At 39.7% G+C, this 13,759-nt stretch overlaps 1 protein-coding gene across 1 annotated transcript in view; it reads left to right on the top strand.

The window, feature by feature from the left end:
* Ak5 (adenylate kinase 5) overlaps positions 1 to 13,759 on the top strand; it is a gene marked incomplete at its 3' end in the record, with an annotated part of 163,191 nt that overhangs the window by 126,652 nt on the left and 22,780 nt on the right. Inside the window, exon 7 of the mRNA XM_013035874.1 lies at positions 10,163 to 10,253. Coding sequence (XP_012891328.1) covers positions 10,163 to 10,253 — 91 coding nt within the window. The remainder of the gene's footprint in view (positions 1 to 10,162; positions 10,254 to 13,759) is intronic.

Below are 13,759 nucleotides of genomic sequence, written 5' to 3'. Positions count from 1 at the left end.
TTCCAAGTCTTTCCATTTCCTAACAAATGGGGCAATGTCATTCTTTCTGATGGAGGCATAGAATTCCATTGTGTATATATACCACATTTTCTTGATCCACTCATCTACTGAGGGGCATCTGGGTTGGTTCCATATCTTAGCTATGGTAAATAATGCTGCAATAAACATAGTTGTGCTGGTAGATTTAGTTTGGTCTTGTTTGTGATCATTCATGTAAATGTCCAAAAGTGGGATTCCTGGGTCGTAGGGGAACTCTATATGGAGTGTTTCCAGGAACCTCCATACTACTTTCCAAAGAGCAAACTTGTTCAACCACTTTGTCTCCATTGTTGACTACATGTACCAAATGGGAGATGCTGAACAAGTCTGTTGACTTGCAAATACCTTGTCCCTTTTTATTTTAGGTAGGGCTATCAATTCCAGTTTCCTTTTGAAGGAGGTTGACCATTTCCATGGTTGCAGCAATGAAAATATGAACAAAGACAGACTTGTCCTGGGGGATAAAGGGATGCTAAGGACTCTTCGAATGCTGTGGTCACTTTATCTTCGAGTGAAATCACACATTTTGTTTTCTTTGCAGCTCTGGAGATTGAGCTGAAGGCCTTGCACATGCTGGGCAAGCAATCTTCTGCTTGAGCTGTGACCCCAGCTCTTTTGTTTGTGTTGCTTTTTATTTTGGAAAAAGAATCTCATCATAATCTTTGTCTGCAGTGGCCTTGAATTCATGATCCTCCTGAAATCACAGGAGCTAAATTCATATAAAAATCTTATCATGCAAAGCATTCTTAAGGACTGAAATTTTCATTTGCATATTAATTTCCTTCCTCTAGCCATGAATCTAAATGTAAATCCAATTATTACAAATGTTATTTCCATTCCTACTTTTTTCCTCCTGTTGAATTTCTATTTTTCCTAATACTTGGAGCAAAATTATTCAGTTATCCAAAAGGTCCAATAACTGCTAAGGAAATAAATAACCTTCCATTCTGCTTCCATTCTGGGATTGCCTTTTAACATGGCTTTTCATTGCCATCTTGCTAATAAGTCAATTATTCTAGCCAAGAACAGCTTAGATTTGGGGGCATTTGGTATAACATTATCACAAACTATTAGACATGGGAATAGTGAGTCAAGGAAAAAGTAAGGATGGGTATTTAAATGATGCTGGATTTGGAAATGACCCACAGCTAAAAGAAGCAAAGAGAAACATGTTTTTAGGAACATAGGCTTTATTTTTCCCAGTGGCTAAAATAGCTTAGTTTTGTTTTTGAGTTGTTGTTTTTTGTTGTTGTTGTTTTTCTTTTTTTGGTCCATCATGGGGCATGAACTCGGGGCCTGGGCACTGTCCTTCAGCTCTTCAGCTCAAGGCAAGTGCTCTACCACTTGAGCCACAGCACCACTTCCTGTTTTCTGAGTTGTTTATTGGAGATAAGGGTCTCACAGATTTTCCTGCCTAGCTTTGAACTGGGATCCTCAGATCTCAGACTCCTGAGTAGCTAGGATTACAGACCTGAGCCACCAGCACCTGGAAATAGCTTAGTTTGTGAGAGCACAATCCTGGCAGATCTAAATCCTTAACCAAGTCATTTACCTCTCTGGATGTGTGGCCTTAAGTAAGTACTTAGACCTTAACCAACTATTTCCTTTAGAGAGTAATACATCAGGTTGTTCTGGAAGCTCATGTTTGCAAAGCGCTTCCCCATTATCTGGCACAGAGCAAGGTATAATACATGCTGACATGAGGTTAACTGTCCCATTCATGTGTGCACACCATGACATCTATTCACTTTAGATTTCCAGAACAGAGTAATTAGCTACCAAATTTGAAAGTCTAATGATGGCCTTCAGTTCACTTCAGAAAGCAAAAAAAAAAAAAAAAAAGGAAAGGAAGGAAGAAAGGAAGAAAAGAAGAAAGAAAATTAATTGTGTTTTTTGTCCCTTCTGAGAAGACTGTCAGAATCTTAAGCCAGGAGTCCATTACTGTCCTCACAGAAATGTCTTACATAACTCCATTCTTTTTCCCCGTTGTTGCCTCTCTTGGTCTTCCCTTCTTCATTGGTCTAGGCTCACTTGTAGAGCACCCACCCATGTATCTGAGTCTCTGGAAAATCTTCCACAGTCTCTCATCCCCCACCATCACACCCCGGGCCAGAGGTGGGCTCTTCAGTTCTACAAGATCGCCACTGACTTTCATTTATTATTCTGTGGTACTGGCAATGAAGGCCTGGAGTGTGCCAAACAGCAGATACTTTTTTAGTTATTGAATTTTTTTGTTTTTTTTGTGTGGGTACTTGGGCTTGAACTCAGGATCTGACCACTGTCCATTAATTTTGTCCAAGGCTGGCCCCCTACCTCTTGAACCACATCTCAACTTCCAGGCTTTTTGGTGGTTGATTGGAGGTTTAGAGGCTCACAGACTTTCCTGCCAGGCTAGCTTCAAACCATAATCCTCAGACCTCAGCCTCCTGAGTAGTGAGAATTACAGGTGTGAGCCACTGGCACCCAACAGGAGAAAGTTTTAGAAGTAAATGGAAGAAGCTAAGTGGGTAGTTCAATGGTAGAGTACTTGCCTAACATGTGAGGTCCTGGATTTGATCCCCAGCACCACAAGAAAATAACACATAAAATTAGAAGAATGAAGAATCTCAACCAAGAGAAATGATAATAATAAAGGGAAACAGAGGTGAAGAATAAAAGAAAACAGAATGAGACCAAACTTTGAGGGCCTAAATTTGAGGGCCATTATCCCCTAGTCAAAATGAAGTGCTTCTGCAGAACAGTGAGTTTTGCAGGTTTTCAGGGTGCTATTTAGACGTAGGCAGCCTGGAGACACTTGAGCACTGGAAAGAAGTAGGTCTATAATTAGGAAAGGTACTAAATGTCACATGAGGCTGAAATTTGGCTTCCAACTCTTTAACTTCTTTAGTTAGGCAGAATTCTTGGCAAAGATTCCACTACATTGTAATTTCATAAAATCTCAAATTTCTGGAATGCCAGAAGAAGAGAAATAGAAAGTCAGAAGGGAAAAGGAAAATCTTAATTTAATTTTCTAGTTAATTTAGTGTGACAAGTGTGTGTTGTCTAACTACTAGGATCTGACACTGTTAGCTATAGTAGAAGAAAAGTAGGAAATGTAATTCTCTTCTCCAGTGAACATATCTTTTCTTTTCCAGGTTCTCCTTTCTTTCCACATTGTTTGTTAGTATCAATTAGTTGTAAAAGGGGTTTCATGTTGACATGTCTGTAGATGCATACAATGTACCTTGACCAGATTCACCCACTCCATTCCATTTTCTCTTTTTCATACTTTCATACACCTTACCAAGTGTTTTCAAAGTATTTATTCCTCACTGGTGTTTTAACAAGTTCAGAAAGCTTCACTGGACTGACCCTTCCTTCTGTGTATCTATTTCTAAAGTTCAGGGAGGTAGATACTTCATTGTGTTTTGTTTAGTTTTGGTTTTGTTCTTTCAGACAGGGCCTTGCTATATAACCCAGACTGACCTGGAATTCTCTATGTAACTTGGGCTGGCCTCAAACTCACTATGTAGCCCAAACTGGCCTTGATCTCACAACCCTTTTACCTCAACCTCCCAAGAACTAGGAATACAGATTTGTGCTACCCTGCTTGGCATCCAACAAATCTTTATTAAATTGAATTGCATTTTGTAAGTGGTGTGAAAGACTGGATAGACTTTATGTCGGTCCCAAGATATATTCTGAATATTTACTTAACAAAATCTTTTATATCAACTATTATAGCAAAAGTAATTTGACACATTTTTCTGGACAACAGATCTATTAACTTTTGAGTAAGAAGCAACATACTATCTAATCAAGTTTTAGTTAATATCTTAGATACTTTCCACTTGTACTAAGTAGAGCTTTGCTTCTGCTACTTTCTTTGAAGTGGATTTATCTTCTGAGTGCTTTTTTAAAAGTTCCCTGTCATAGTGGCCACTAGTCAGCAGGCAAAAACTCAGATACTTAATGTCCATTCATGAATTTGGACTTTGGTCAGGCTAAGAATGTCTGTTCTTAGTCTATAAAATGTGAATAATCAAGGGGCTGGAAAGGTGGCTTAGTGGTAGAGCGCTTGCCCTGCATGCATGAGGCCCTGGGTTCGATTCCTTAGCGCCACATAAGCAGAAAAAAAAAGCCGGAAGTGGCGCTGTGGCTCAAATGGTAGAGAACCAGCCTTGAGGTGAAGAGCTGAGGGACAGTGCCCAGGCCCAGAGTTCAGGCCCCATAACCAACACACACACACACACACACACACACACACACAAAGAAAAAAGAAGCTTCAATAAATTTTTTAAAAATGTGAATTATCAACCAGCCCACCCTACAGCTTAAGAGTTGTTGCAGACCAACTTGAATCCCTAACAGTTTGGCTCTTCTCTTTCAAAAGCAACCTCCAGCAAGGCCTGTAACCTAGCATCTCCCCTCTTGTTGGATGGTCCAGATGTTGACCTCCCATTTTTTAATTAGATTACTAGAGTGAGGAGTTCTGGAAAAGGAGTCTATAGTATTTTCCCCTTAAAGGCACTGAGGAGAGCCACGTCCTGGCTGGGCTGTGAAGAGGGGCAGCTAAGGCAATCTAGATAACAACCACAAAAGGACCCATATTGGACCTATATGCTTCCACCTAGAAAGTATCCTAGAAGGGAGATGTATGTATTCTTCCTTTGAATCCTGAGAAGGACTGAACAGCAATAAGAGAACAGAAACAGAATCCATTCTGGATGACCTCAGTCCTGTCAACACATTAAAAAGCAGGGTTGTTCACAGAAAGAAGTTTTAGAAGGTTGCTGTGGGGTGCAATTAGAGTCAGCGGTAGACAATGAAGAGTTACCAGTTTCCCTGGGAAATGGTTAGCGTTAGCCTGAAGACCCACAGAGAGAGCTCTGTTGGGAGCTGGGACATTTTGCCTCTTACAGTGGGCCTGCTCTTACTCTTCCTGATGCTCTAGCCAGTCTGTAGGTTTCTTCTGCCTACAGCCATGGCCATCTAGATGGCATAAGTATCATGCATAGAAACAAAGTCACTTCCCATGGCCCCCAAATGTGAAATACAAAAAAGAATATTTGAGTACATTATAACTGGACCTTGCCAGCTTAGTGTGTGAGTGTGTGAGGATTCTTCAGGCTCTATCCTGTGAGCCCTGCTTCATTTTTTTGAATACCTAGCTAAATCTAAGGTTGCCCCAGTGGGGCTGGTAACTCACATTGCTAGCCTTGTAGACCAATATGGACTCATATCCACCCACTTACATGACTGTGAACAAATTATTTCATGTCTTGGAAGCTTACTTTTAGTTCTGGTTTAGTGTGGGGTGTGTGTGTGTGTGTGTGTGTGTGTGTGTGTGTGTGTGTACACACGCATGCACATTTTTTCTGGGGATTGATCCAGAGCCTTGCACACACTAAGTGAATGTTCTAGCACTGAACTACATCCTAGCCAAGAGGCTGTTTTGCACCTCTAAAATTAAGATAACAAATAACCTTTCTTATAGTGTAATTGTAGAGACTGAGTGATTAGAATGTCATGTATAAACTTGTATTAACAGGGGATGGATGCAGGTTAATGCTACCGGGTGCTTTCTTTAGAGCCCTGTTGAGTGCTGATGTTGAGTGCTGAGCTAATGTTGTATGAGTAATGAAAATTATCATGAGTTAGCCCTCATTTCTCTCTGCACCAAAATAAATTAAAGTCATTATTACATTCTTTTAAAGCTTCAAACTTGGGGAATGCAATTTTCTTAAAACATTTCAGAAAACTTTAAGTTTTCTCTGGATATATTTATTGTTGTTGACTTTTCCCAACAATGTATTTTGTTTGTTTGTTTTTGTTCTTGTTTTTGCTAGTCCTGGGGCTTGAACTCAGGGCCTGGGCATTTTCCCTGAGCTTTATCTGCTCAAGGCCAGCATGCTACCTCTTGAGCCACAGTACCACTTCTGATTTTTCTGTTTATGTGGTACTGAGGAATCAAACCTAGGGTTGCATGCATGCTAAGCAAGCACTCTTCCACTAAGCCACATTCCCAGCCCCCAACAATGTTTTCTAAATGTTGTCTATAGTCTGAATACCAGATGAAAGAGTGAGCATAAAGAGGCAGAGGCTGGAAAGAAAATAAGTTTTTTGCCTGATATCCACAGCTTTGATGTGTCTGTGTTCATCTCTTGCATATAGTTGCTTCTAATTTTAAATGTGTATTCTTTTATGTCTTCCTTTATCTCATTCTGCTAAGAAATGATAAGTTCCCCATTGCATGGTTCCGCAGGACAGCACCACAGGAATTCTCAGGTTGCTTTGGTTCCTCTCACAGAATTATCCCTATCTCTAGCCCACCACTAGCCCACTTAAATGTTCTTTTTTCAAATTTTCTTCCTCCCCCCACTCTTGGCAGTACTACAGTTTCAACTCAAGTCTTCACACTCAAGGAGTAGATACTTTACCACTTGGGCCACTATGCTAGCCCTTTTGTTGGCTGGTTATTCTCAAGACAGGGTTTTACTTTATGCCTATGCTACCCTGCACTGTGGTCCTCTTATTCATTCCCCCCTTTCCTTTACCACTGGGATCATACCTGGTGCATCATTGAGCCAGCCATTTTTTGTGCTTCCTGTATAGCTTGGGATGACAGGCGCTCACTGAATTGCTCAGCCACTGATTGAAATGCAGCCTCAATGAAGTTTTAAGGCCAGATGGACCTCAACCATAATCTCTTGATCTCTGCCCCAAAAGCTAATATTATACATTTGAGCTTCACATGGCTCTCTTTCAAGTTTTTTATGAGGCTATAGAAACATAAAGTCCTATAAAGTAGTATAAGCAATCATTATTCCATCATTGAATTTATTCCAGGTACTGTGAGTCTTTAAAATATTACTACTTTACTGTTATCTCACATTTGCATTGGAGAAAAAAAAATCACTGTAAAGAGAATACTAGCCAGATTGTCTTTAAAAAAAAAAGATGCCACTAAATACATAAAAGAAAACATTTGAAGGCCAGTTATTTGTATATTGAGGGGGTCTTCAGTAGGAAAGGAGGGAAATTAAGCAAGTATGCTTAATTGAAATCTCCTGATAAAACAAGGTGGAAGTAAAAATTTCAAGAAGATTATTTGATGCTAAGAGAGTACTTATAGGAAATATAAGCTTGGAATGATACTAATAACAGCTCGTTTCTTTCCTTTTCCTCAAATGATGAAAATGAGAAAATGTGAGCAACAAACCTAAGCTTAATCAAAGGTGAAATCTTGAAGATGAGATCCAGTTTGCAGTCCATTTGGGTAATTGGTGGGCCTTGTTTCTGTGGTGAAGACTTGAGAAGTTTCTGACTTCTGAAAACCACAGTCGAAAGAAAAGAAAACCAATGCTAGTTTCTGCCACTTAAAAAAGTACAAATCTTCATTGTCTCTTCATCCTCAGATGTCCCAAAATTCTACTTTCTCCCTTGGCTATAATTTCCTCTCCTAATCTTGATATATTATGTATGCTTTTGAAAGCTGTTACATCATTTGTTATTCAGATTAAAATTGCTGTGAGTGAACTAAGGAAATCAATAAACATTTCATTTTGAAATTTCAAGTTGACCTCAGCAGCTCTCTTACATTAAATGACATAAAACAGATTGTGTTGACCGTGTCCTTCGTGAGTTTCCCCCTCAATATAAGAAAAAAGGTTTTCTTAGGACAGACATCAAATTACACTCACCTAAAAGACAAAATACCCATCTTTTCTTCAGAATTTCAGAGCTAGGAGCAACTATAGACATCTTCTGATCTATTGCCACATAATTCTATCTCCCTGAAACTTTTTCTGACCCTAATTATGTAAATAAATGTTTTGGCAGTACTGGGTTTGATGTCAGGACATTGTTCTTTCTACGCAAGCAGTCTACCACTTGAGCCATGCCCCTTTTGCTCTTATTTTTTTCTAATAGGATCTCTACTTTAGGCTGGGCCTCCCTAGATAGAAGTTCTACTATTATAATAGTTCCTGAGAGGCTGCAAACATAGCCATGTGTCATCACATACTTGAAAGAGGGTCTCAAACTAAGGATGGCCTTGTCTCAATTTCTACCTCCCAAATAGGATTACAGGCCAGGCTACTACACCCAGCATAAATAATATTTTTTTGGCCAGTCCTGGGGCTTGAACTCAGGACCTGAGCACTGTCCTTGAGCTTCTTTTGCTCAAGGCTAGCATTCTACCACTTGAGCCACAGCGCCACTTTCAGCTTTTTCTGCTATGTGGTACTGAGGAATTGAACCCAGGGTTTCATGCATGCTAGAGAAGCATTCTACCATTAAGCCACATTCCCAGGCAATAAATTTTTATTTGTAGGAACTCTTATCTCTTTTTACCTATTCTGCAGTATCTCTTCTGCTAGGATTTTAGTTAATTAGTTAGCTAGCTGGTTAGTTAGTTTCAGGAATTTGCCTCAAACTCCTGATCCTTCCATCATCACTACCAGGTAATCAAGATTACAGATACTTGCCACTGGCTTAACCTTTGTAGTTTAAAATTACTGGCTGATATTCTTATACCTTAAAATCTTTTTCTAAAAAGAAAAAAATGCTACTTTAGCTTCAAAATACTGTTTGGAAATCCTAGAGCTAAGAATGCATGGGGTAACTGGGGCTTCCCAGCCTTGACACTGTTGACTTTTTAGGTGAGATAATCCTTTGTTGTGAGTAGACTGCCCAGTGTGCTGTAGGTTATTTAGTGACTTTCCCACCCTCTGCTCTGTGGCTACCAAAACTGTCTCTCATCAGACACGTTTCCTAGGAAATACTCCTAGTGGATAACCACTGATGAATAATATGGTTTGTGCAAAACAATCAACAAAATATTTGATGATTTAAAAGCCAGTTCTCCCTCTACTAAGCATGCAACCTCTCTAATAAGCATGCAACCTCTCTAATACTGAATGTCATCAGTTTGTGTTTTAAAAAAAACTTTGCCAATTCAATAGCTGCTGTTGTGATATTAAATTAGAATGTTCCCCAGGGTCCCCAGGACATAACATGAGTTAAAAGAGTAGGAACAAGAGTCTCATGCCCATCAGAAATGATAGAAAATAAAAAAATCGGATTGCCTCCTCTGATCGTGGTGTGGGAGTGAAGTGGCTTTAACAATGTCTGCAAGAATCCAAGCAGAGCAGACTGTGTGAAGGCTGCTGCAATCCCCTCAACCCCAGCTTCACCAGTCCAAAAGCTGTTGATAGGAATACAAAATATCCAGCACCCAAGAAGGTCATGTTGCCAATGCTTGATAGCCAACCTATAGCGAGAGATGGTTTTCCAGGTGTATATATGTACAATGAAACTTTCTGTAAATACTTGCAGTTTGCTTTATCGACTATGACTCAGGAAAGATATTTTTTAAAACTGAAAACAGACATGAATGTATGTTCAATTATTGAGCCATTTGGTAAACACACAATTTATTCATTTAATAATATCATTTTATAATTTCGCAAAATTTTATAAATTTTAAACTTTATATATTTCGTTCTATAATGTTCATTATATCTGTGCAACTACTTCGTTAATACAATATCTGTAGTATCTAATACAGGATCTTAAATATGGTTTGGAAATTGTTTTAATCTTTCTTTTTTAACAATAAATTAGAAAAATTCTCCCTATGTTGTTTATAACTATATTTTCATTTCTTATGAGAAAAACTGAGCCAAAATAATGGGTGAATTTCCATAATCTCTTCAGAACCTGCTTTATGAGAAAATGTTCAGGGCTGGGAATGTGGCTCAGTGGTAAAGTGCTTGCCTAGCATGCACGAAGCCCGGGGTTTGATTCCTCAGTACCACATAATCAGAAAAGGCTGGAAGTAGTGCCATAGTTCAAGTGGTAGAGTACTAGTCTTTAGCAAAAAGAAGCTTAGAGACAGAGCCCAAGCCCTGAGTTCAAGCCCCAGGACTGTCAAAAAAAAAAGGAGAAAGTGTTCCACATTTTTCTTAATCATAAGTGAATTCCTTATTCTTCCCTACATAATATGTAATCTAGGCTTAAAGACCCTCAAATGCCTCGTTTGTGACTCTAGTGCTTTAACTTATTACAGATGGTTACATTTTAGAATTAGCTAATTTATGTCTTCTCATGTTCCACACTTGTCTGTCCTGATTTCCCCCAGTTTGACGCTGACCGAAATGAGGATGAGGTGTTCTATGACATCAGCATGGCAGTTGACAACAAGTTATTTCCAAACAAAGAGGCAGCAGCAGGTAAGTCACCGTGTCCTTCAAGCACTGGTACACCATGATCACCAGCCAAATGTCTTGGGCTTTTTATAAATGAGTGAAGCGCAACAGACTGCTGTCAGGCTTCAAAGCACGGCCCTATCCTCACACACTTGCTCTTTCTGATTTAAAAATAAAGATCCTAAACAAAAGAGAAAAGCAGGGCTGTAAATCTGTCCCTTGTGATTAGTTAATGCTTTTCTTCCTATCATTACACATGTAGAAACAGACAGCCATAGAATAACACAGGACTTGAAATAAATCTAGCCTGACCCATATTGGTGCAATGATTAAAAGTTATGGTTTCTTGAGAACCCCGTAGTTCGTACAGGCTGTTCCTGTGCTACCTGGAAAAGCCTTCTCTTCCTCCTCTTCATCTTCTAAACAGCCATTCCTATTCCACACCTTAGCTCCTATGTGAGCCTACCCCTTCTCTTCCTAAGACTGGCAGCTGGAAATTTGTCTGTAGGACATTTGATCAGACCCTAGGGTAAGGTTTATAGGAAGGCAATGCTTACCTACATTCTCTCTTTTTCATCCTCTCTACTCTGAGCCATTTCATCAGCCTACATCTTTTTTATTATTATTATTATTCAAGAAAACCACCACCCTGGAAACAACCATTTCTGGCTTTTCCATAAACCCCCAGAAAAGTACAAGTTGGAGCCTCCCTGGAGAGTGTGTACAAAGGAATGAGTGGGTACAACCAACCTTCGAGTCCACAGTAGTTGGCCCATGCATCTGAAGCCACATACCCCACCTTGCCTTAAATCCTGCCCATCTCCTCTGGTGTAGGAGGAGGCGTCAGCCTGGGTATGGTGTAAAACAATCCATCAACCTTATTGTCTGCCAGGAATGAATAAGACATGCTTGGTCTATGCTTCATGCTTCATCTTACAAGTCTGTTTCAGGCTGGCTCATCCCAGTCCGTGCCTTAGCACCCTCCCCTTGGTTCTCCACCCTGGAGTGTGTGCAGGCCTGGAGATCCTGCTATAGAGGATTTCTGGTCCTCTTCGGAGCACTGCCTTCTGCCTCTAGGTCGATTAGCACAGAGTGCTTCACAGCCCCTTAACACTCTCCTCTATATCAGCCTCTTCTGTGGCCCCCACTTTTTGCTTTCAGAGAAATACAACTGCATTGGGGTTCAGAGCCATCCCCATTGGCTGAGGCCCCCAGTATGGTGCACGCAGGAGCTCTGGATCTGCAGCCCCCCCTGTCATTGCATATGATGATGCAGGCACTCTAAATAGAACTTTTACCTCTGAACTTGGTGCAGACCACAGCAATAGCCGCATACATTCGGCTTTCTCTTCAAATCTTGGTGTCCATCTTGACTTTTTTCCAAGTTATGACAGGGAAAGGCAAAAGACAAAAAGTCCCAGGCTAGAAAGAAAATGGCTAAATGTTTAAAATTTTAAACCACCATGGGAAGCAACCTAAGAGTCGTTTCTAAGAACTGTTAAATGGCAACTCCTTTTTTTAAAACAAATTAAGTTTTTTATTGTGAAAATACTGTACAGAGGAGGGGTTACATGAGCAAGGTAATGAGTACATTTCTTATCAAGCATTGTTGTCTCCTCCTTTGTTTTTCCCCTACCATCCCTTCCCTCCCATCTCCACAACTACACTCCCCCCCCCACCCCTGCCTAAATTGTAAAGTTCGTTTTCGAACATCTCATTGTTGCAATGTGTCAACCTGTATCCCTATTTAAATAATTTGTTTTTTCCCTTCTCCTCCTCAAATTATACCAATATCAAATACAGTGAAAACAGGGGTTATACCATGGGGGAGGGACATACAAAGCAACAAAAAAAAATCATGTGGTACCTTATAAATACATTAGAAGCATCATCTTATCTGACCTTTTCTGCTTGCCTCAGACATATACTAGTTATTGACAACTCCTTTTTACAACTACTTAAAGATAATAATTTTAAAAGAAAGGGGAAAATTATGGATTTATAAGAAGGGCAAGATGGTAGTCTTCCTGGACAGACCAAAGGCATGACGTCCAACAGACTCCTTGCTTCATTTTCCGGTGATATTTACAAAAAGTAGATCTAGTGCAGGAAAGACACATTGAAATCACATAAAATCAAGACATGTAATCAACACTATTGCTGGCCTAAAGAAATGCTGTGTCTACAGGCCGAAATTTTTTTAATAGAGACCCAGAAACAACAAATCAAAGAAAGGTTGGACAAATGGGATTGCATGAAATTGCAGAGCTTCTGCATGGCAAAGGACATAGCTAGCAAAATCAATAGAAAGCCTACATATTAGGAGAAGATCTTCACTAGCCATACAACGGACAAGGGTCCCATATCTAAAATATACCTGGAACTCCAAAAATTAAATCCCCCAACAACAAATCCTCAAAGAAACAACTTCCCAATAAATAAGTGGGCTAAAGACTTACAGAGAAACTTCTCTGAAGAGGAAAGAAGAATGGCCAATAGACACATGAAGAACTGCTCACTCCCCAGCCATAAAAGAAATGCAAATCAAAACAACATTGAGATACCACTTCACCCCAGTTAGAATGGCTATAATCAAGAACTCTAATAATGGCAGATGCTGGAGGGGGTGTGGCCAGAAGAGAACCCTACTGCATTGTTTGTGGGAGTATAAACTTGTTCAACCACTTTGGAAAGCAGTATGGAGGTTCCTCAAAAGACTCCACATAGAGCTCCCCTGTGACCCAGCAACCCCACTTTTGGGCATTTACCTGAATGATCATAAACAAGACCATACTAAAGCTACCAGCACAACTATGTTCATTGCAGCATTATTTACCATAGCTAAGATATGGAACCAACCCAGATGCCCCTCAGTAGATGAATGGATCAAGAAAATGTGGTATATTTACACAATGGAATTCTATGCCTCCATCAGAAAGAATGACATTGCCCTATTTGTTAGGAATTAGAAAGACTTGGAAAAAATTATATTAAGTGAAGTAAGCCAGGCCCAAAGAAACATAGATCCCATGGTTTCCCTTATTTGCAATAACTAGTATATGTCTGAGACAAACAGAAGCTGTCAGACAGGTTGATGTTAGGCAAAATGAACCCCAAGATAAGGATTTAGATGTTTTTGTTTTCTTTCTTGCAGTTGTTTCCAACATATTTATAAGATAATTTCTTTGTTGCTTTGTATGTACCTCTCCCAGGGTATAAACCCTGCTTTCACTGTATTTGATGTTGATATAATTTGTGGAGGGGAAGGGAAAAAACAAATCGTTTAAATAAGGTTACAGGTGGACACATTACAACAATGAGATGTACAAGATGTTATGTCAAAAAACGAATTTTACAATTTTGGCGGGGTGGGGGGCAGTGAGGGGGGCGGGGGGAGGCTGGGAAGGGATGGGAAGGGGAAACAAAGGAGGAGATAACAATGCTTGATAAGAAATGTACTCACTATCTTGCCCATGTAATTGTAACCCCTCTGTATGGTATTTCACAATAATTTAAAAAAATAATTTTTT

The sequence above is a fragment of the Dipodomys ordii genome, unplaced genomic scaffold (genome assembly GCF_000151885.1).
Source record: "Dipodomys ordii isolate 6190 unplaced genomic scaffold, Dord_2.0 Scaffold228, whole genome shotgun sequence".
NCBI lineage: Eukaryota > Metazoa > Chordata > Mammalia > Rodentia > Heteromyidae > Dipodomys > Dipodomys ordii.
Note: the sequence above shows the minus strand (reverse complement) of the source record. Positions and strands in the feature narration are given on the sequence as shown.